Raw genomic sequence first — 21,183 nt, forward strand, 5'->3', positions numbered from 1 at the left:
CAACCCTACTCGCGGGCCAGGTAAGAGCTCTCAAAGGGCCGACACCATGCTCTATAACATTATACACTGCTGAGGGCCCTCCCCTCCCCAAACCCTCTCCTCACTGTACCCCACTGAGGTCCCTGCCCTCCCCAGGCTCCACTCCCAAATCTCCAACCTGTTTCTTAACCTGGATCTGGCCACTTTATGCCCCCATACCCCGCCTTTGGCCGGAGGGACCTGACAACCCTACACACCTATGGCCTGAGAGCCAGTGTGGTGCAGTGGTTAAGAGCGGTGGTTTGGAGCAGTGGACTCTGATCTGGAGAACCGGGTTTGATTCCCCACTCCTCCACATGAGCGGCCGAGGCTACACATGAAGCCAGCTGGGTGACCTTGGGCAAGTCACAGCTCTCTCAGCCCCACCTGCCTCATAGGGTGTCTGCTGTGGGGAGGGAAAGGGAAGGTGGTTGTAAGCCAGTTTGATTCTGCCTTAAGTGGTAGAGGAAGTTGGCATATAAAAACCAACTCTTCTTCTGTGCATTCTACCATGTGCAGCTCCCAGCACACTGTGTGTTTTTCTCTACACTTGCTACTGTAGTGCCCTAAATTGCTTCCAGTCCAAACAGTAATTCAGAGAGAGGTTATTTCATCAATTAGTTCTTTTATTGGCCAATAAAAGACAGCAAGGCGCGTGGAGGAAGCTCTTAAAAATGTCAGAGGTCTTCCACAATGTCTCAAACAAATGGAGACATTAGGTTTTATAATCATTAAGACAGACAGCACTAAGTACAATTACGTAGAATATTAGAGCCAATACATAATAGAGTCGTAGGTGCTCTCATTTGCATGTCCTATGCGAATGATCTGAAGGCGTTTACTTTTAGCTGGTAATGAGGAATCGAAAGTTAACATTCCAGGATGACATTTCTTAAATCAAAGCTTCTAGGCTTAATTAAGGAGCCTGCCTGTACCAAGTGAGAATGATCTCACTTGCAGCTGACTTGCAAACTGACCCAGATATTCACTACTGAATCTCTTGACCAAAGATTTCTACTGCATAGTGATTCTAGATCTGTATATAAGAATATATATGTGGGTCTCATGCTATGTGAATATATATATATATATGTGATGCACACCTTAACGTGGTGAGGGGGTTTGTGAGTGTCAGGGAAGCTGAGAGCAATACCGTAAGGGGTCTAGACTCTATCAAGAGACTAAACTCCTAGCAGAGTCACTCAAGACGGAATGGTCACAGCTGAGACACCAGACAAAGATGCATCCACCCCCTTAAGGGATCAATGGCCACATCCGCAGAAGAGAACAGGCAGTTCCAATGGGGATGGGGGTAGAGGAATCCCTGAAGGTTAGCTACTGGGCAGCAGCAGTAGTGGAAGGTGACACTGGCGGAAGATCTTTCGTAGACAACGGCAGTGCCACTACGGCTAACTCTGGTTAGCACTGCGCAGAAGAAGGCACTGGTAAACCACTTCTGACCAACCTTTACCTTGAAAACCCTATGATGAGACAATCCAAAATGAAAAAAGATATAGTGCTGGAAGATGGGACCCCCAGGTCGGATGGCACTCAATCTGCTATTGGGGTAGAGCAGAGGACAAGTACGAGTAGCGCTGTTCTTAATGATGCGATTGGACTAAAGCCGAAAGGACGTTCAGTGGTTGACATGAATAGATGCAAAAGGAAAGTCCGAAGCTGTTCGACGCATAAAATAGGAACATGGAATGTGAGAAGCATGAATCAGGGTAAGCTTGAAATTGTTAAACAAGAAATGGAACGTATGGACATTTCAGTCCTGGGAATAAGTGAATTAAAGTGGACTGGATTAGGACATTTTCAATCAGAAAATTACAAGGTGTTTTATTCAGGGAATGACAAAAAGAGAAGAAACGGAGTTGCTTTAATAGTGAGGCAAGATGTAGCAAAGGCAGTCAGGAGCTATAATGCAAAGTCTGACCGAATAATATCAATCAGACTTCAGGGAAAGCCTATCAACATAAGCATCCTTCAAGTTTATGCCCCAACTACAGATGCTGATGAGGAAGAAATTGAAAGTTTTTATGCCAGTGTTCAGGAAGTAATTGATCACACACCTAAACAAGATATGCTGATAATCACAGGTGATTGGAACGCAAAAGTAGGAAACAAAGCAGAATCAAATGTTGTTGGCAGATTTGGGCTAGGAGCACGGAATGAAGCAGGAGAACGCCTCGTAGAATTCTGTGAAGACAACAATCTGTTCATTGCAAACACATGTTTCAGGCAACCAAATAGACGATTGTATACATGGACATCACCATACGGCCAGTATAGAAATCAAATAGATTATATAATTGGAAGCAGAAGATGGAGAAGCTCTATTCTCTCAGCCAAAACAAGACCAGGAGCCGACTGCGGTACAGATCATGAATTGCTAACATCGAAAATAAAGATAAAGCTTAAGAAAAACACCAAAACTTTCATAGCACCAAAATACAATCTAAGCAATATTCCGGAAGAGTTTAAAGACCATGTAAGGAACAGATTTGCATTACTAAGTTCAAGTGAATGTAAACCTGAAGAACTATGGGTGGAAACTAGAGATATTATCAAGGAAGAATGTGCAAAGACTATTCCTGTAGCCAAAAGAAAAGAAAAACCTCGATGGATGTCTGAGGAAACTCTTAAAATTGCCAGAGATAGACGAGAAGCAAAAGTAGAGGGTGACAGAAATAGAATCAAAAGTCTAAGTGCAACGTTCCAGCGACTAGCACGTAGAGACAAAGAGACCTATTATAATAACCAGTGCAAAGAAATAGAAGAGAACAACAAAAAAGGAAGAACAAGGGATCTATTCCACAAGATCCAAGAAATCAAAGGGAAATTTAAAGCACGGTTAGGCATGCTGAAAGATCAGCATGGAAATACATTAACTGAACAGGACAAAATAAAGAAAAGGTGGGAACAATACACTGAAGAACTATACAGAAGAGATGAAAGGATAAAAGATTCTTTCCAAGAAGAATCTTTTGAAGAAGAACCTACAGTTTTAGAAAGTGAAGTGAAAGCTGCATTGAGAGCAATCGGGAGAACAAATCACCAGGAGCAGATGGGATATCAATAGAGCTATTCCAAGCCACAGAAACAGAGTCCATCAAAATCTTGACAAGAATATGCCAACAGATATGGAAAACAAAACAATGGCCCACAGACTGGAAACAATCCATTTACATTCCAATTCCCAAGAAAGGAGACATCAAAGATTGCAACAACTATCGGACCATTGCATTAATTTCTCATGCAAGTAAAGTGATGCTCAAAATCTTACAGCAAAGGCTGTTACCATATATGGAATGAGAAATGCCTGATGTTCAAGCTGGTTTCAGAAAAGGAAGAGGCACTAGAGATCATATTGCAAATATACGCTGGTTACTGGAGCGTACGAGAGTATTTCAGAAGAAAATCGGCTTGTGTTTCGTAGATTACAGCAAAGCTTTTGACTGTGTAGATCACAAAAAGCTATGGTTGGTTTTAAAGGAAATGGGTATGCCACTACATCTGATCGTTTTGATGCGCAACCTGTACTCTGGACAAGAGGCCTCAGTTAGAACAGAATATGGAGAAACGGAATGGTTTCCAATTGGCAAAGGTGTCAGACAAGGATGTATTTTATCTCCCTATCTCTTCAATCTATATGCAGAACATATAATTAGGAAAGCTGGATTAGATTTAGATGAAGGTGGAGTGAAAATAGGAGGGAGGAACATTAATAATTTGAGATATGCTGATGACACTACATTATTGGCAGAAAATAGTGATTTGAAACAACTATTGCTGAAAGTTAAAAGAGAAAGTGCCAAAGCAGGACTACAACTGAACATCAAGAAAACAAAAGTAATGACTACAGGAGAATTACACAACTTTAAGGTTGACAATGAGAAAATTGAAATTGTTCAAGACTTTCTATTCCTTGGCTCCACCATCAACCAAAAGGGAGACTGCAGCCAAGAAATCAGAAGGAGATTGAGACTGGGAAGGGCAGCCATGAAGGAGCTAGAAAATATTCTGAAGTGTAAGGATGTGACTCTGGCCACCAAGACTAGATTAATTCATGCCATCATATTCCCTATTACTATGTATGGGTGTGAAAGCTGGACAGTGAAGAAAGCTGATAGGAAGAAAATAGATTCCTTTGAAACGTGGTGTTGGAGGAGAGTGTTATGGATTCCGTGGACTGCCAAAAAAACAAATCAGTGGGTTATAGATCAAATCAAGCCTGAACTGACCCTAGAAGCTAAAATGACTAAACTGAGGCTGTCGTATTTTGGTCACATCATGAGATGGCAAGAGTCACTGGAAAAGACCGTCATGATAGGAAAAGTTGAGGGCAGCAGGAAAAGAGGAAGACCCAACAAGAGATGGATTGACTCAATAAAGGAAGCCACAGCCTTCAATTTGCAAGATCTGAGCAAGGCTGTCAAAGATAGGACATTTTGGAGGACTTTCATTCATAGGGTCGCCATGAGTCGGAAGCGACTTGACGGCACTTAACACACACACACACACACACACACACACACACACACACACATATATGTGAAAGAATATATGTTTTCCCCATAAATGAAGTTAATAAGGCACTTCACTACATTTTAGATAAGCATGCCGACCAGCAAGCAAAAGGAACAAAGACGGAAAGTGCTGAGGTTGTGCTAATTTAACCTTTAACCCAAGATGGCTGTACTCTGGCCTCTTCACTACAAGGTTGTGGGTGGACTACTGTCAGCTAAGGCTTCCTGGCTTTCAGCCTCTGCCCATTCCCTCTCCCCCACCCCCGGCATCTACACCTCAATGGAGACCTGCCCTGCTAATCGTTACTGAGTTACCAGGTCCCGCAGAACAATGCCTGGGAGCCCTGGCAATCACCTAGCTATTTCACACATTAGTTTCATGTATGGTTTTTCCTGTGAATAGTTACCCGCTGTTACCTTCTGTATTGTTTCCTTATACCGAAACCATCAAGGCAACTCTGCCTCGAGGCACCTTTTATCATTGCTGGTGGGCGTGTAAATCAGTCCAGAAATTCTGGAAGAAAATATATAAAAACATAGAAGGAATCATTGGACAAAATATTACATATGATCCCAAACTATTTCTACTGAGTAAAACTCCAGACAACCTTAATAAGGACCAACAGGAAATATTAAAATATTTAACCACAGCCGCAAGAGTAGTTTTAGCATCTTTATGGAAAACAAACAGAATACCAAAAATCGAGACCTGGATTGACAAAGCGTACGAATAGATTACAATGGCACAATTAACCGAAATATTACAAAAGGATACTCAAAAACAAAATAGAGACAAATGGAAAGCCTTTTATGAATATATTAAAACCAAAAACAACAACTAAACTTTAAGAAATACTGCAAATTTAAATAGGAGATTAAACCCGCGCTTTTAGTAAATCTATGTATTATGTATTATGATATTCTACAAGGGGGCAGTATCAGGCATATCAATGCAAAACAAATTGTAATTTTTTTTCTTCCCTTGTTCCCTTTTCTTTTTTTTTCCTGTACCCTTATTTATTATCAAAAATTAATAAAAACATTTATTTAAAAAAAAAAGGCAACTCTGCCTCAACTCGGCCCTTTTGTATTGTGTCCTGAAAGTAATCAATCCTATTGTATGAATCCTTTAAATGTACTGGTGTTTCCCCATGTCTGCATTCTAGCCTTATGTCTCAACGGACCCACTGAACTCGCTGGCTTTCTTAAATAAAACTTTTAAACTCGCGGTTATGTCTGGAGTAAAGTTCCTTATGAGAGAAACGCAACGAGGTGCTGGAGTTGTTAAGCCTGTCTTCTTGTATCAATACCCAATAACAATAAAACAGCAGGAGGTTGAAGATTCAAAGCAGTTTGTTTTATTGGCCAGTACACAAAACGCCTGGTGAAAATGGCCTAAAGCGCAGGACAATTCACACAAACATCAAAGGAGTGCAAGCACGGATATAATCTTTGGTAATGGGAGGTTCAAAGACGTCATACATGGCGTCAATACATATAACCAATAATAGATATTTAAGGATTTGAATACCCTATTAGAGAATCGGAGGCGTTACATAGAAGTGGTGATCTCATTCTCACTAATGAGCAGTGAAGACCCTCGTGGTCAGGTGCTTCTCGATTTGATCCTAAATTACTACAGTTCTTCTTATCTTAGACCCTGGCAGCTGCCAAAACTAACGAAGGGAGTTTTCCTAGCTGGCCCTTATGAGTGGGGAGCCAGGTTATGAGAGCATACTAAGATCGTCTATAGCAGGGGTGGGGAACCTCAGGCCTGGGGGCCGTATGCGGCCCCCGAGGACATTTTTTGTGGCCCTCGGGAGCTCCGGGGCCCTGCTGCAGAGGCGGGGCGCAGGGTGGCCCTCCCAGAGAGTGTTCCTGGCGCCATGGCTTACAGCGATGCTGCGGCGCCCTTTGGACCTCCTCTCGCCGACTGTCGGCTGTTGAGCAGCGAGAGGGTGGGGGAAAGAGGCTGGTGGATCCCTGCGGCAGAGCATGAATGCAGGAGCCGATCGGGCTTCGGGGGGCCCTTTTGTGGACTCTGGGGAGGAGAGGGCATGAAGACTGGGCCCTGTCACGCGGGGCTCTGTGCGCCGCCGTGTGTGTGTGTGTGTGGACAGGGGAGGCTGGGGCCCGGTCGCGCGGGGCCAGCGTGCGCGGGTCTGTGTGTGTGGGGGGAGGGCTTTTCTCTCTTTTCTTCCTCTTTTTCTGTCACTCTTTCTCCTTTCTCTCCCTCTCTTTCTCTCTCTTTTTCTGTCTCTTTCTTTGTCTCCCCCCGCCCTTTTCTTTGTCTCCCTTCGTCCTTTTCTTTCTTTCTCCCTCTCCATTTCTTTCTCCCTTTCTCCCTCCCTTTTCCTCTTTCTCTGTTTTCCTTCCTCCCTTGCCGATTGACTGTGGGCTGTGCCCCCCTGGCACCTCGTTTGCTCGGGCCCACTGCTGGCTGCCCTTCCGCCTGGGAGGGGGGAGTGGGGGCACCCTGCAGGCCTTCTCTGTGTGGCCTCCCCTGGGGTTGCCAACCTCCAGGTGGTGGCTGGAGACCTGGCAACCCTAGCCTCTTCCCCCCCACCGGGAGATCTACACCTGGTATGGCCCCTGAATGATGTCATAAATGTGCAAATGGCCCTTGGCAGGAAAAAGGTTCCCCACCCCTGGTCTATAGCTTCTCTAATTAACTTCTAACTAGAGGGTAAAACGTGGCCCCTTTAGGTTTGAGGCCTGCTAACATCTATAGGTGCTTGGTGTGACTTTAATTCTCTAATTCTCTAATTAACTTTTCTAATTAATTCTCTAATTAACTCTAATTAATTCTCCAATTAACTTCTAACTAGAGGGTAAAACGTGGCCCCTTTAGGTTTGAGGCCTGCTAACATCTATAGGTGCTTGGTGTGACTTTAATTCTCTGATTAACTTCTCTAATTCTCTAATTAATTCTCTAATTAACTCTAATTAATTAATTCTCTAATTAACTTCTAACTAGAGGGTAAAGCGTGGCCCCTTTAGGTTTGAGGCTTCTAACATCTATAGGTGCTTGGTGTGACTTTAATTCTCTAATTCTCTAATTAATTCTCTAATTAACTCTAATTAATTAATTCTCCAATTAACTTCTAACTAGAGGGTAAAACATGGCCCCTTTAGGTTTGAGGCCCGCTAACATCTATAGGTGCTTGGTGTGACTTTAATTCTCTAATTAACTTATCTAATTCTCTAATTAATTCTCTAATTAACTCTAATTAATTAATTCTCCAATTAACTTCTAACTAGAGGGTAAAACGTGGCCCCTTTAGGTTTGAGGCCTGCTAACATCTATAGGTGTTTGGTGTGACTTTAATTCTCTGATTCTCTAATTAACTTCTCTAATTCTCTAATTAATTCTCTAATTAACTCTAATTAATTAATTCTCCAATTAACTTCTAACTAGAGGGTAAAACGTGGCCCCTTTAGGTTTGAGGCCCGCTAACATCTATAGGTGCTTGGTGTGACTTTAATTCTCTAATTCTCTAATTAACTTCTCAAATTCTCTAATTAATTCTTTAATTAACTTCTAACTAGAGGGTAAAACGTGGCCCCTTTAGGTTTGAGGCCCGCTAACATCTATAGGTGCTTGGTGTGACTTTAATTCTCTAATTAACTTCTCTAATTCTCTAATTAATTCTTTAATTAACTTCTAACTAGAGGGTAAAACGTGGCCCCTTTAGGTTTGAGGCCCGCTAACATCTATAGGTGCTTGGTGTGACTTTAATTCTCTAATTAACTTCTCTAATTCTCTAATTAATTCTCTAATTAACTTTAATTAATTAATTCTCCAATTAACTTCTAACTAGAGGGTAAAAGGTGGCCCCTTTAGGTTTGAGGCCTGCTAACATCTAAAGGTGCTTGGTGTGACTTTAATTCTCTAATTCTCTAATTAACTTCTCAAATTCTCTAATTAATTCTCTAATTAACTCTAATTAATTAATTCTCCAATTAACTTCTAACTAGAGGGTAAAATGTGGCCCCTTTTGGTTTGAGGCCCGCTAACATCTATAGGTGCTTGGTGTGACTTTAATTCTCTAATTAACTTCTCAAATTCTCTAATTAATTCTCTAATTAACTCTAATTAATTAATTCTCCAATTAACTTCTAACTAGAGGGTAAAACGTGGCCCCTTTAGGTTTGAGGCCCGCTAACATGTATAGGTGCTTGGTGTGACTTTATAACAGACGCCAACTCTTATACACTGAGTAGGGCATATTCATAAGTGCAGATTATACTTTATGGATGACAAAGGATATATTTCAAATCAAAGAATACATCCCCCATAGCATATAACGATTCCAGGCATTTCAGAGTCTTGCAACAACTTGCAGAAAGCTGCTCCGTGCTCAAAGCAGCAGACCAAACCCCGGAGACGCTGAAGGCTCGCGGGAGCCCGGAGGTTGCATTTCCTGGGATTTCCCAGCCCGCCGTGGGGCAGCCCTCGGCCCTCCTCCCTGCCCCCAGCCCTGCCTTCCTCCGGCTCCCTTCCTGGTTCCACGGGGGCTCCTGCACATGGCCGCCCCGGGGAGCGCATAGGCCGCACACACCGGGCCGCCTCATGGGTAAGGGGGCCGCTTTCCCTGCTGCGGTTGCAGGCTGCCTGCGTGCGCTGGGGTCGGGTCTGGTCTCTACCCATGCCCATTGCCTCCGGAGCAGGCCTGGCTTCCGGGGGGGGGGGGGCTTAAGCCAGGCCTGCTCCGGAGGCAATGGGCATGGGTAGAGACCAGACCCGACCCCAGCGCACACAGGGTTGCCAACCTCCAGGTACTAACTGGAGATCTCCCACTGTTGCAACTGATCTCCAGCCGATAGAGAAAGTGGCCACTTTGGCCATTGGACTCTATGGCATCGAAGCCCCTCCCCGAACCCCACCCGCCTCAGGCCCCACCCCCCCAAAAGCTGCAGGTATCCCCCAACCCGCAGCGGGCAACCCTCGCTCGGAGTCACGCCAAGGCGTGGCAGTTGGCGGGAGCAGGCTTCGGCCTTGCCCGGCAGGCACCGCCGCTTTAAGAGCCCAGGCCAGCGGCCGGGGGGTTCTGCCGCCAGGACCCCCCCCTCCACCGGCCACAGCCATGGACCTGAGACCCTCCTCTTCTATGGGCAGTGAGTGCTGGGGGGGGGACGGCCTTGGAGGGAGCCCGAGCGGGCAGGGGCATCGCCACGGCAACCGGGCCCTGGCAACCGCCACCGGGGCTGCACAGCGCCCAAAGTCCTAGGGTGCCTGGCTCCGGCTTGGGCACTTCCTGGAGATTTATGGGGGGGGGGGGCGCAGAGCCTGCGGACATTGGGGTTTGGGGAGGGGAGTAGGGTTGCCAACCTAGGGTTGCCAACCTCCAGGCGATGGCTGGCGATCCCCTGCTGATTCAACTCATCTCCAGCCGATAGAGATCAGTTCCCCTGGAGAAAAGGGCCGCTGTGGCCATTGGACTCTATGGCATTGAAGCCCCTCCCCCAAACCCCACCTTCCTCAGGCTCCGCCCCAAAAACCTCCAGGTATTTCCCAACCTGGAGCTGGCGACCCTACGCCAACCTCCAGGTGGGGCCTGGAATTACAACTGACCTCCAGACGGCAGAGATCGGTTCCCCTGGAGAAAAGGGCTGCTTTGGAGGGTGTAGTTTAGGGTATTGTAGCCCACTGCCCTCCCCAGGCTATCTCCCCCCACCCACCCACCCCACACAACTCTCCAGGCATTTCCCAGCCTGGAGTTGGCAACCCTAGGGACTCCAGCAGGGGATAATGCTTTACAGTTTGCCTTCCAAAGCTGCCAGTTTCTCCAAGGGAATGGATCTCTAATCTGGAGTTCAGTTGTAATGCCAGGAGAGCTCCAGGCCACACCTGGAGGTTGGCACCCCGCACCCCCAACTCTGCTCCCATCTCCCCCTCCCAGTAGCCGTCCCCCTCCCAGTAGGGTTGCCAACCTCCAGGTACCAGCCAGAGATCTCCTGCTATTACAACTGTTCTCCAGCTGACAGAGATCAGTCCCCTGGAGAAAATGGACGCTTTGGCCATTGGACTCTATGGCATTGAAGTCCCTGCCCTCCGCAAACCCTGCCCTCTTCAGGCTACGCCCCAAAAACCTCCCGCCGGTGGCTAAGAGGGACCTGGCAACCCTATTTGGAGGGTGGAATCTGTAATGCCATAATTGTACCCTGCTGAGGTCCCTCCTCCATCAAATCTCCAGGCATCTCCCACCCTGGAACAGACTGCTGGACTTGATGGACTTTGGTGTGATCCAGCAGGGCCTTTCTTATGTTCTAAGTACTTGAAGGGCTGTCATAGAGAGGAGGGTGCTGGGTTGTTTTCTGTTGCCCCAGGAGGTCGGGCCAGAACCAACGGGTTGAAATTAAATCAAGACTTTTGGGCTAAACATTAGGAAGAACCTTCTAACAGTCAGAGCGGTGCTTCAGTGGAACAGGCTTCCTCGGGAGGTGGTGGGTTCTCCTTCCTTGGAGCTTTTGAAGCAGAGGCTAGATGGCCATTTGAGAGCAAGGCTGATTCTGTGACCTTGGGAGGGCAGGAAGGGAAGAGCCGGAGCTCGGCTCTCGTGGTCCTTTCTTACATGGGCAGGGTAGTGCCGATCTCCACTTTAGGGGTCAGGAAGCAATTTTCCTCCAGGCCAGATTGGCCAGGGATCCTGGAAAGTTCCCCCCACCCCCATCTTCTGGGCATGGAGCAGGGGTCACTGGGATGTGTGTGGGGAAGGTAGCTGTGAAATTCCTGCGTCGTGCAGAGGTTTGGACTAGATGACCCTGGTGGTCCCTTCCAGTTCTATGATTCTGTATATTAATAACTTGCCTGGCTTCGAAAAAAATTGCAGCATGGTCGCCCTTGCCTTATCATCCTTCCATTATTTTGCCTCCTCCCCCTGCCCCCGCCCATCCAGCTCAGCTACATTCCATGAAGGATGAGTTCGATTCAATGCAAGAAGGGAAGGACGTTGAGCTGGATCGCCTCGAGCAGGAGCTCCGGGAAGCCAACGAGGAGATCCACAGCTTGCGCTTGGATGCCGAGGAAGCCGCCGCCTTGCACGAGAACGAGATTGCCGGACTGCAGGAGGAACTCTGCCGGATGAAGGCCGAGCTGGAACAGGTCCAAAACATCCGTAATGAGTACGACCTGGAGATCACCTCCTTGCGGGCTGAGATCGACATGAAGGAGCCGGGCACCGGAGACAGCCAGCCGTCCCCAGAGTTGTCGGTTGTGACACATTATGACAACCAGACTGCCGCTCCCTCTGAAAACGTTACCAGGCTCCAAGGTACCGTGAGCATTGCTGCACCATGGGTCATCCTGGAGGTCTGAGGCGCTCATATAGATCTCTGGGTGGCAGACATGGTCAAGGGACGAGGGAGAGGCGGCAGTGGGTCAGTAAGTCAGGTCAGGGGTTCTTCACTTGCCTGTCTTTCATGGTAAGTGCTCAGGTATCCACGAGCAAGCCCTGAGCTGGATGGCCCAGTCTAGTGAGATCTCGGAAGCTAAGCTGTGTCAGCCCTGGTTGGATGAGAGACCTGCTCTGGTTAGGCCTCACCTAGAGTATTGTGTTCAGTTTTGGGCACCGCAATTTAAGAAGGATGTAGACAAGCTGGAACGTGTCCAGAGGAGGGCAACAAAGATGGAGAGGGGTCTGGAGACCAAGTCCTATGAGGAAAGGTTGAAGGAGCTGGGTATGTTTAGCCTGGAGAGGAGAAGACTGAGAGGGGATATGATGACCATCTTCAAGTACTTGAAGGGCTGTCATAGAGAAGAGGGTGCCGAGTTGTTTTCTGTTGTCCAGGAAGGTCGGACCAGAACCAACGGGTGGAAATTAAATCAAAAGAGTTTCTGTCCAGACATTAGGAAGAATTTCCTAACAGTTAGAGCAGTTCCTCAGTGGAACAGGCTTTCTCGGGAGTTGATAAGCTCTCCTTCCCTGGAGGTTTTTAAGCAGAGGCTAGATGGCCATCTGTCAGCAATGCTGATTCTGTGACCTTAGGGAGATGATGAGAGGGAGGGCATCTTGGCCATCTTCTGGGCAAGGGGTCACTGGGTGTGTGTGTTGGGAAGGTAGTTGTGAATTTCCTGCATTGTGCAGGGGGTTGGACTAGATGACCTTCCAACTCTATGATTCTATGATAAATGAAATACAGATCTGAAGCTGTGCGCCAAAAGATATATTGTTCTAGGCTAGGGGAAGGGGTGTGGAAATTCAGCCGAGGGCGCTGCACCTTACCCCAGTTTGTGTGCTTCGCAGAGGAGCTCCAGTGCTTGAGGACTCAGTACCAGGAACTCAGTGACGAGTACCAGATCTTGCAGGAGAGCAACAAGATCATGGTTCATCAGCTGGAGAAACTGGAGTCCATGAAGTACAGGTGAGGCGTCATCTTGTGCGTGGCGTTGGTTGGCAGGGAACGGGGGAGACAGACAAGGGAGAGTTTCCAGCTGGATGGTTTCTCCGGATGGGGCCACTTGAGAAGGGTGAGGGGTGTTTCCAGATGAACCCAGGCAGGACAAACCTCACCTGGTGGAGACGCTTCCCCTCAAAAGTTGAATTGCTCCTCAGTGAGAACAAACAAACCCTGTGGCTCAGAGAAAGAGCCTCTGGTTTGCATGCAGAAGGTCCCAGGTTCAATCCCCGTGTGTGAGAGCCAGCATGGTGTAGTGGTTAAGAGCGGTGGTTTGGAGCTGTGGACTCTGATCTGGAGAACCGGGTTTGATTCCCCACTCCTCCATATGAGCGGTGGACTCTAATCTGGTGAACCGGGTAGGTTTCCTCACTCCTACACACAAAACCAGCTGGGCGACCTTGGGCTAGTCACGGCTCTCTTAGAGCTCTCTCAGCCTCACCTACCTCACAGGGTGTCTGTTGTGGGGAGGGGAAGGGAAGGAGATTGTAAGCCGGTTTGATTCTCCCTTAAGTGTTAGAGAAAGTTGGCATATAAAAACCAACTCTTCTTCTTCATCATCTCCAGTTAAAAAGGACCAAACAGTAGGTGATATGGAAGACCTTAGCCTGAGACCCTGGAGAGCTGTGGGGAGGGGCTGTGGCTCAGCGGCAGAGCATCTGCTTGGCGTGCAGAAGGTCCCAGGTTCAATCCCCAGCATCTCCAGTTAAAGGGACTAGGCAAGCAGGTGATCTGGAAGGCCTCTGCCTGAGACCCTGGAGAGCCGCTGCCAGTCCGTGGCCCTTTCTTACATGCCCAGGGAAATGCCGATCACTATATTGGGGTGAGGAAGCAAGTTTCCTGCAGACCAGATTGGCCAGGGATCCTGGAGGATTTTTTTTTTTGGCCATCTTCTGGACATGGAGTAGGGGGTCACTGGGGTGTGGGGGGAGGCCGTTGTGAATTTCCTTCATTGTGCAGGGGGTTGGACTAGATGACCCTGGTGGTCCCTTTCAACTCTTTGATTCTATGATTCCATGATTGCCAGTGAAAACCCTCCTTATTTATGTGTTTGTTTATTTACTTACTTTATTTCTATCCCACCTTTCTTGGGGGCCCAAAGCAGCTGACTTAGTTCTCCTTTCCTCTATGTAATCCTCACAACAACCCTGTGAGGTAGTTTAAGCAGAGTGGGCGTGACCAGTCCAGGGTCACCCAGCGAGATTCCATGCCAGAGTGGGGATTTGAGAGGTCACCAGAAAGGTTGATGGAAAATCCTGACAATAGGCAGAATAACAATGAGTTTCATATAAGAAACAGACAAAGCTTTAATACAGTGGTTCCCAAACTGGGCAGTATCACCCCCTGGGGGGCAGTGGAATTATCTAGGGGGGTACTAAGAGGCAAGAGGGCAGCAAGGGAGCGCTAGAGGTGGGCTCCTTCAACTGTGTTCTTTGCTAATTTACAATAGACCAAGCTATGGCACCATGCTGGCAAATTTGGGGGAAACTATCAGAATTTTTTTCCAGACTTTGAAGACTGGTACCACTAGATCAAGTTCATAGTTTCATTGAATAAATTTCAACTAAAAACTTTTAATTTGATTTTGAATAGATGTGTAATTAATTGTTACTGTTTTGAAATTTTATTGTCATTATCTTCCTTAGTGAGTCATGCAAACCCCTATTTTGAATAATGCTTTTTAGAGGATAGGGCAGGGGGGCGCTGGAGTTGAGTTTGTGGAACCAAGGAGGGGGTGGCCCGAAAGGTTTGGGAACCACTGCTTTAATACATTGTTGATCATAAAAAATATCCTTAAAACCGAACGCGTTTTGCCCAATAGGCCTTCCTCAGTGGTATAAATTGTAAAATACACACTCCATAAAGTTCAATCATTCAAAATATAAGATATTAAAATTCTGACCGAGCTGCAAAACACAAATAAAAAGTAGGGGCAGTTTATTAGCTAGATAACAGTTAAGAGCGGTTCCTCAGTGGAACAGGCTTCCTCTGGTGGTGGTAAGCTCTCCTTCCCTGGATGTTTTTAAGAAGAGGCTAGATGGCCATCTGTCAGCAATGCTGATCCTATGACCTTAGGCAGATGATGAGAGGGAGGACATCTTGGCCATCTTCTGGGCATGGAGTAGGGGTCACGGGGCACGTGGGGGGGGAGGTAGTTTGGAATTTTCTGCATTGTGCAGGGGGTTGGATTAGACGACCCTGGTGGTCCCTTCCAACTCTATGATTCTATGATAATCCCCCATTGCTGGGATAACATAGGACCATCCAGAATCATTTTGCTGATAGATCTTATATCTGGTCCAAATATCTTAGTGACCAAGGTCGGAATGAATGCTAGCTCTATGGGGTCTATACATCCACATGCAGAAAGCAGAATATGGCTTGAAAACCCCAGGGGTGCCGAACTCCTTTGTTACAAGGGTCAGATGTGACATAAATCTCACCAGCCCAGATCGGTCCTGGGGTGGTGGTGGCTGCCTTGGCTGGCTCGTGAGCTGGATAAGAGCTCTCAAGAAGCTGGATCCATCTCGGGGGGCTGTACATTCGACACCCGTCCCCTACAGGGTCACCACGAATTGGCTGTGGCTCTACGGCCCTTTCCACCACTACCACCACCATTGTCCTTGACGCAAACGTGGCTTGACCCCTCTTGGGAATAGTTTCCCAAGGCATAGGTGCTGCCTTGCCCCGGAGCCCCTGCTCTCCCCAACCCCGGCCCACCCCGTTGTGCACAGCGTCTCTCCCTGCAGTAGTTTTTCAGCCAACTCCCTCTCAGTGAACTTCCCCCTGACAGATCTAGAAGCAAGCTGGATGACTCGCCGTCGTTTGAGTCTGACTCGGAGGAAAACATCGAGCGCTACTACTTCAACAGCAAGCGCACCAGCCTGCAGGGGCCTGGCAGCGTCTCCTTCAAGTCGGTGGAGGTCGTGGGCTTTGCCAGCGAGTACGAGTACGACAGGATGTCGAGGCTGGACGAGGAGGAGGACGTATCCGATATGCAGCTGCAGCTGAAGACCGAAGAGCAGAAGGTGGAGACGGTGAAGGCCCAGGTGCGTGGGGCTCTTGCTCTCCCTGCAGGATCGGCGCTCGCGACCTGATGACATTTTGCAGCGGCGCCTCAAGCACACCCACCCGTTCCCCAGAGAGCCAGTGGTTGAGAGCGGCAGACTCGAATCTGGAGAGCCGGGTTCGATTCCTCGCTCTTCCTCATGAAACCTGCTGGGTGGCCTTAAGAACCAAAAAACATAAGTACATAAGAAAGGCCATGCTGGATCAGACCAAGGCCCGTCAAGTCCAGCAGTCTGTTCGCACAGTGGCCAACCAGGTGCCTCTAGGAAGCCCACAAGCAAGGCGACTGCAGCAGCATTTATCCTGCCTGTGTTCCACAGCACCTCAGATCATAGGCTCCTCTGAGACTGGAGAGAATAGGGTTGGCATCATGACTAGAATCCATCTTCACTAGTAGCATGGATAGCCCTATCCTCCATGAAATGACCACTCCCCTCTTAAATAAAGCCTTTCCAGTTGGCAGCCTTCACCACATCCTGAGGCAGGGAGTTCCACAATTTAACGATGCGCTGTGGGAAGAAATATTTTTAAGGGGAGTATAACCCCATCCAAGACAGGAGAGATAAGAACATAAGAAAGGCCCTGCTGGATCAGACCCAGGCCCATCAAGTCCAGCAGTCTGTTCACGCAGTGGCCAACCAGGTGCCTCCAGGAAGCCCACAAACAAGACGACTTGTGGTAGCTCAGTGGTAGAGCACCATCCCGCCTGTGTTCCACAGCACCCAATATAATAGGCATGCCCATCCGATCCTGGAGAGAATAGGTATGCATCATGACTAGTATCCATTTTGACTAGTAGCCACGAATAGCCCTCTCCTCCATGAACATGTCCACTCCCCTCTTAAAGCCTTCCAATTTGGAGATGTGGTGATGGCTGTCAACGTGGAAGGCTTTAAGAGGGGAGTGGGCATATTCATGGAGGAGAGACACAGGGAGGACAATGCTGCTGCAGCCGTCTTGCTTCTGGGCTTCCTGGAGGCTCCTGGTTGGCTTTTCTTGTGTTCTTATTGTTCTTATTTTCTTATGTTCTTATTGTGGAACTCCCTGCCCCAGGATGTGGTGATGGCTGCCAACTTGGAAGGCTTTAAGAAGGGTGCGGTTTGGGCAGGGGAAGGGTCTTGGGTGGGTAGAATACAACAGAGTCTGCCCTTCAGAGCAGCCATATTTTCCCCCAGGGGAACTGATCTCTTTAGTCTGGAGATTAGTTGTAATTCCAGGAGATCTCCGGCCCCACCTGGAGGTTGGCACCCAGGTGTACAAAACAGTGTAATTGGGGCAGGAGAAGCTGCATCTGCCAGAGTTTTCCCTTCTGCTCTCTCTTGAATCCAGTTCACCCCAACATATGGCTGCTGCTTCTCAGAGGCATTCACCTGTTTGTCACTCATCTGCATGAGACACAGGAGTCCTGCCAAGAAAAAAACTCACTTCGGACTCAACTGGAGAAGGGCCATAGCTCAGTGGTAGAGCATCTGCTCAGCATGCAGAAGGTCCCAGGTTCAATCCCCGGCATCTCCAGTTAAAGGGACCAGTCAAGTAGGTGATGTGAAAGACCCTTTTCTGCCTGAGACCCTGGAGAGCCGCTGCCGGTCTGAGCAGACAATACTGACTTTGATGGACCGAGGGTCTGATTCAGTATAAGGCAGCTTCATGTGTTCATGTGTGTTCATGTGACCTCCAGACTACAAGGATTAGTTCCCCTGGAGAAAATGGCTGTTTCGGAAGGCAGACCATATGGGATTATCCCTGAATTGAGGTCCCTTCCCCCCAAAAAACCCTGCCTTCCCCAGGCTGCACCCCAAAATCTCCAGCCCCCTCAGTCCAGCACCCTCCCCCCCCCAGCGCTGTGCCATGGACTGCCAGGCAGTCAACAGATCCAGATGATTTCTCAGCCCCTACTGGGCACAGCTGCTGTCGCTGCTGTCGGTGGGCATCTCAGAAAGGCATCTCCGAGCATCTCAGAAAGGCAGGCGAGGAAAACCAGTGGAAGAGCATGGCTTGACCCCTTCCCCACCCTACTTTCTCCCTCCCCCTTCCGCAGTGCAACCAGGCCAAGGACAACCTCCGGGAGATGGAGAGCATGTACGAGGTCAGCCGCCAGGAGTGGGAACGGCTGCAGGAGGAGCTGCGGCTCTGCAAAGAAGAGATCGAGAGGCTCAACGGCACCATCCCCGTCGTCGGGGGACGGGTAATCCTGCAGAGGGATCGGGATCGGGGGTGGGTGGGGTGTAAGCGGCTCTGCTTAGCAGGGGGATCTGTCAGTTTTTCTACTAGGGCTAGTTTCAGGTGGGCAGCCACGTCGGTCTGCAGTAGGTGAGCAAGATTCGAATCCGGTAGCACCTTAGAGGCTGACAGGAGTTTCCAGGGCGTGCGCTTTCGAGAGTCAAAGCTCCCTTTGTCCGATAGGCTTCTGACTCTCGAAAGCTTATACCCTGGAAATCTTATTGGTCTCTAAGGTGCAGGTGAGAGCCAGCGTGGTTAAGAGCGGTGGTAAAGAGCGGTGAATTCTAATCTGGAGAACCAGGTTTGATTCCCCGCTCCTCCACATGAGCGGTGGACTCGAATCTGGAGAGCCGGGTTGGTTCCCCACTCCTCCACATGAAGCCAGCTGGGTGACCTTGGCCCAGTCACACTTCTCTCAGAACTCTCTCAGCCCCACCTACCTCGCAGGGTGTCTGCTGTGGGGAGGGGAAGGGAAGGTGATTGTAAGCCGGTTTGATTCTCCTTAAAAAGGTGGAGAGAGTCAGCATATAAAAACCCACTCTTCTTCTCCTCCTTCTTCTACTGGACTCAAACGCTTCTTTTTCTCTCAGGCTTCAATCCCACGTGTTCCCTGCCTCAAAAGTGAGCAGTGATGGTGTGGGATCTCTCCCCGCTTACCTCTCTTTCTTTTGCGGTCCCCAGGCGGCCAGCTGGCTCAGTGGATGGAGCACGAGCGGCTAATACAATCATGGCTGGCGAATGTTTAGGGAGGAGCCGTGGCCAAGCGGGGCCCCTAGAACCCACCCTGCATGAAGAGAGCCCCGGGTTCGATTCCCAGCATCTCTCCTTTAAAAATGATCTCGTGCAGCCGGGCTGAGAGAGACCGGAGCTTCAGGCCTTGGCAATCCACTACCAGTCAAAGCAGAGCTAGGCGGTTTGACTCTATATAAGGCAGCTTCATATGCTTATATCGCTGGATTAGTTCTCTTTAGAATTTAGGTCTAAACTTGGCAGGAGCAAGAAGAGGGCCGTGGCAAGCGCAGAGCACAATATGAGAGAGGGGGAAAATTTTAATTCACTCGGAGGCGCCCAGAGGGGTCTCAGGGTAGATTAAAATTAATTCTCCCTGTTCACTAATTGTCTCTTGATTTTTTTTGCTCAATCTGTGAGGGCCACCGGGAGTCAGGTAAGGTCGTTTATGCATGGGAATTTTACCGGAGGTTCGTTGCTGGCTGGACCCACACTTTCCTGTTGGGAATCTCTGCTCCAGCAGCCTCCAAGCTCAAATCAAGTCCCCACCCCTTGAAATGCTGCTTTGTAATTGGCTTGTAGTGCTCACTGTGAGAGAAAATTCCCACCCACCCCAAACCAATTGCCACATAAAAAAGCATTTTAAGAATCACAACATAAATAATGGAGCAATCTGAAAGGAAGGGGGGGGGGAAGAAATCGAAGCCTCGGTTTTAAAAAGGTTTTCTTTTGCTCAGAAAGAGCTCAGAGGAAGCAAGAAGCATTTGAATCCCCGCCTCTTTACATGCTGCTTTGTAATTGGCTGTGAGAGAAACCAAGCTTGCGTGTCCCGCACTTTGCCTTATGCTTGGGGATTTCACCCAGGCTTTGCTCAGGGGAGAGGGGAGAGTCGGGTTAACAGAGGAATGGGAAGACCCGGACATTGCGCGAGCTGGCAGCGAGGTCATCTCTAATGGACGGAAAACTCATGCATAACTCCAAGGAACACCCGATTCACACCGGGGGCGAACGTGAGCGGATGTACCCATGCATAAACGACCTAAACCTGCCTTGCGGGCTGGGGCCGGATGAATTAGCCACTCTCTGGAGCGGATTAGTGCACATATATGCAGCTGCTGCTCTGTAGAAGCTTTCCCAATTTTGCCGGCTGCCCATCCATCCAGAGCCTGGATCCAGAAACTCACATGGACGGAGGCTGACTCCTCATCGATCTGCTCGCTCCAGTCCCCCATTCTGCCTAGTGTGGGGAGAAGGGGATTGGACCGGGGCAGAAGACAACCCCAGATGACCCTTTGGGACCTGTCGCTCCAAACTTGCAGACCGGCGTCGTTAAAACGGGGAGGGGCTGTTGCTCAGTGGTAGAGCTTCTGCTTGGTATGCAAATGGTCTCAGGTTCTATCCCCGGCATCTCCAGTTAAAGGGACTTAGGCAAGTAGGTGATGTGAAAGACCCCTGCCTGAGATCCTGGAGAGCCGCTGCTGGTCTGAGTAGACAATACTGACTTTGATAGACCGAGGGTCTGATTCCAGATAAGGAAGGCAGCTTCATGTGTTCAAAACGGGGCTGGCTGCATGGAAATGTTACTTGGGATGAGGCACACGTGCAGTTTCTCTGCAGGATTCGAGAGAATCTAGGATCCTGATAACAGGATTCAGGAAATGTTTGCCCATGTAATGTTTTTCACGTAGAGGCGCTTGCCCGGCTACTTTCGAAAGGTTGTCAGAACTGGACCCAAGGGGTGCTAGGAATTCTCTGCTAGCTCCATCACAGAGCTTCAAAGCTGGGAGCTGGACCAACGCAGCAGTTCCTCTTTGCTCCCGTGAACGTATCCCGATCAGTTGCCAAGTCCCTCCCTTGGGCCGAGACTGTCTCAGACCAGAGACCCCGAGCTCTAATCTCTCTCTTTTCTCTCTCTCCCCAACCTCGGCTCATCTCCCCCTTCTGTGGTGTTCTGTGGCCTCACCCCCGCTCCATTCCACGCTCCCCCCACCCTCCCCAGGCCCCCCACGCACCCGACCCCCCCATGATCTCACTCCCTCTCATAGGACTGGTTGTGATAGTGGCTCTGCTCTGGTGCTGGTGGGCCGAGACCTCTTCCTAATCCCGATCAGGTATTGGTATCCGCTTCTTCCGCTGAGCCGTGCTTCGCTTTGGCCACCCGCATGCCGGACCCCTCCGATCCGCTCCCCGACTCCTGTGGCTTTGTGTCTGCGCCCCA

At 48.9% G+C, this 21,183-nt stretch overlaps 1 protein-coding gene across 1 annotated transcript in view; it reads left to right on the forward strand.

Annotated features, from left to right (window-relative positions):
• Positions 1-21,183, forward strand: part of CCDC136 (coiled-coil domain containing 136) — a 49,136-nt gene that overhangs the window by 19,947 nt on the left and 8,006 nt on the right. Inside the window, exons 4-8 of the mRNA XM_056846634.1 lie at positions 11,450-11,824; positions 12,797-12,914; positions 15,742-15,997; positions 18,055-18,201; positions 20,965-21,076. Of these exons, the coding sequence (XP_056702612.1) occupies positions 11,450-11,824; positions 12,797-12,914; positions 15,742-15,997; positions 18,055-18,201; positions 20,965-21,066 (998 nt within the window). The 3' untranslated portion in view covers positions 21,067-21,076. The remainder of the gene's footprint in view (positions 1-11,449; positions 11,825-12,796; positions 12,915-15,741; positions 15,998-18,054; positions 18,202-20,964; positions 21,077-21,183) is intronic.

Source organism: Euleptes europaea, chromosome 3 (assembly GCF_029931775.1).
Source record: "Euleptes europaea isolate rEulEur1 chromosome 3, rEulEur1.hap1, whole genome shotgun sequence".
NCBI classification, from domain to species: domain Eukaryota; kingdom Metazoa; phylum Chordata; class Lepidosauria; order Squamata; family Sphaerodactylidae; genus Euleptes; species Euleptes europaea.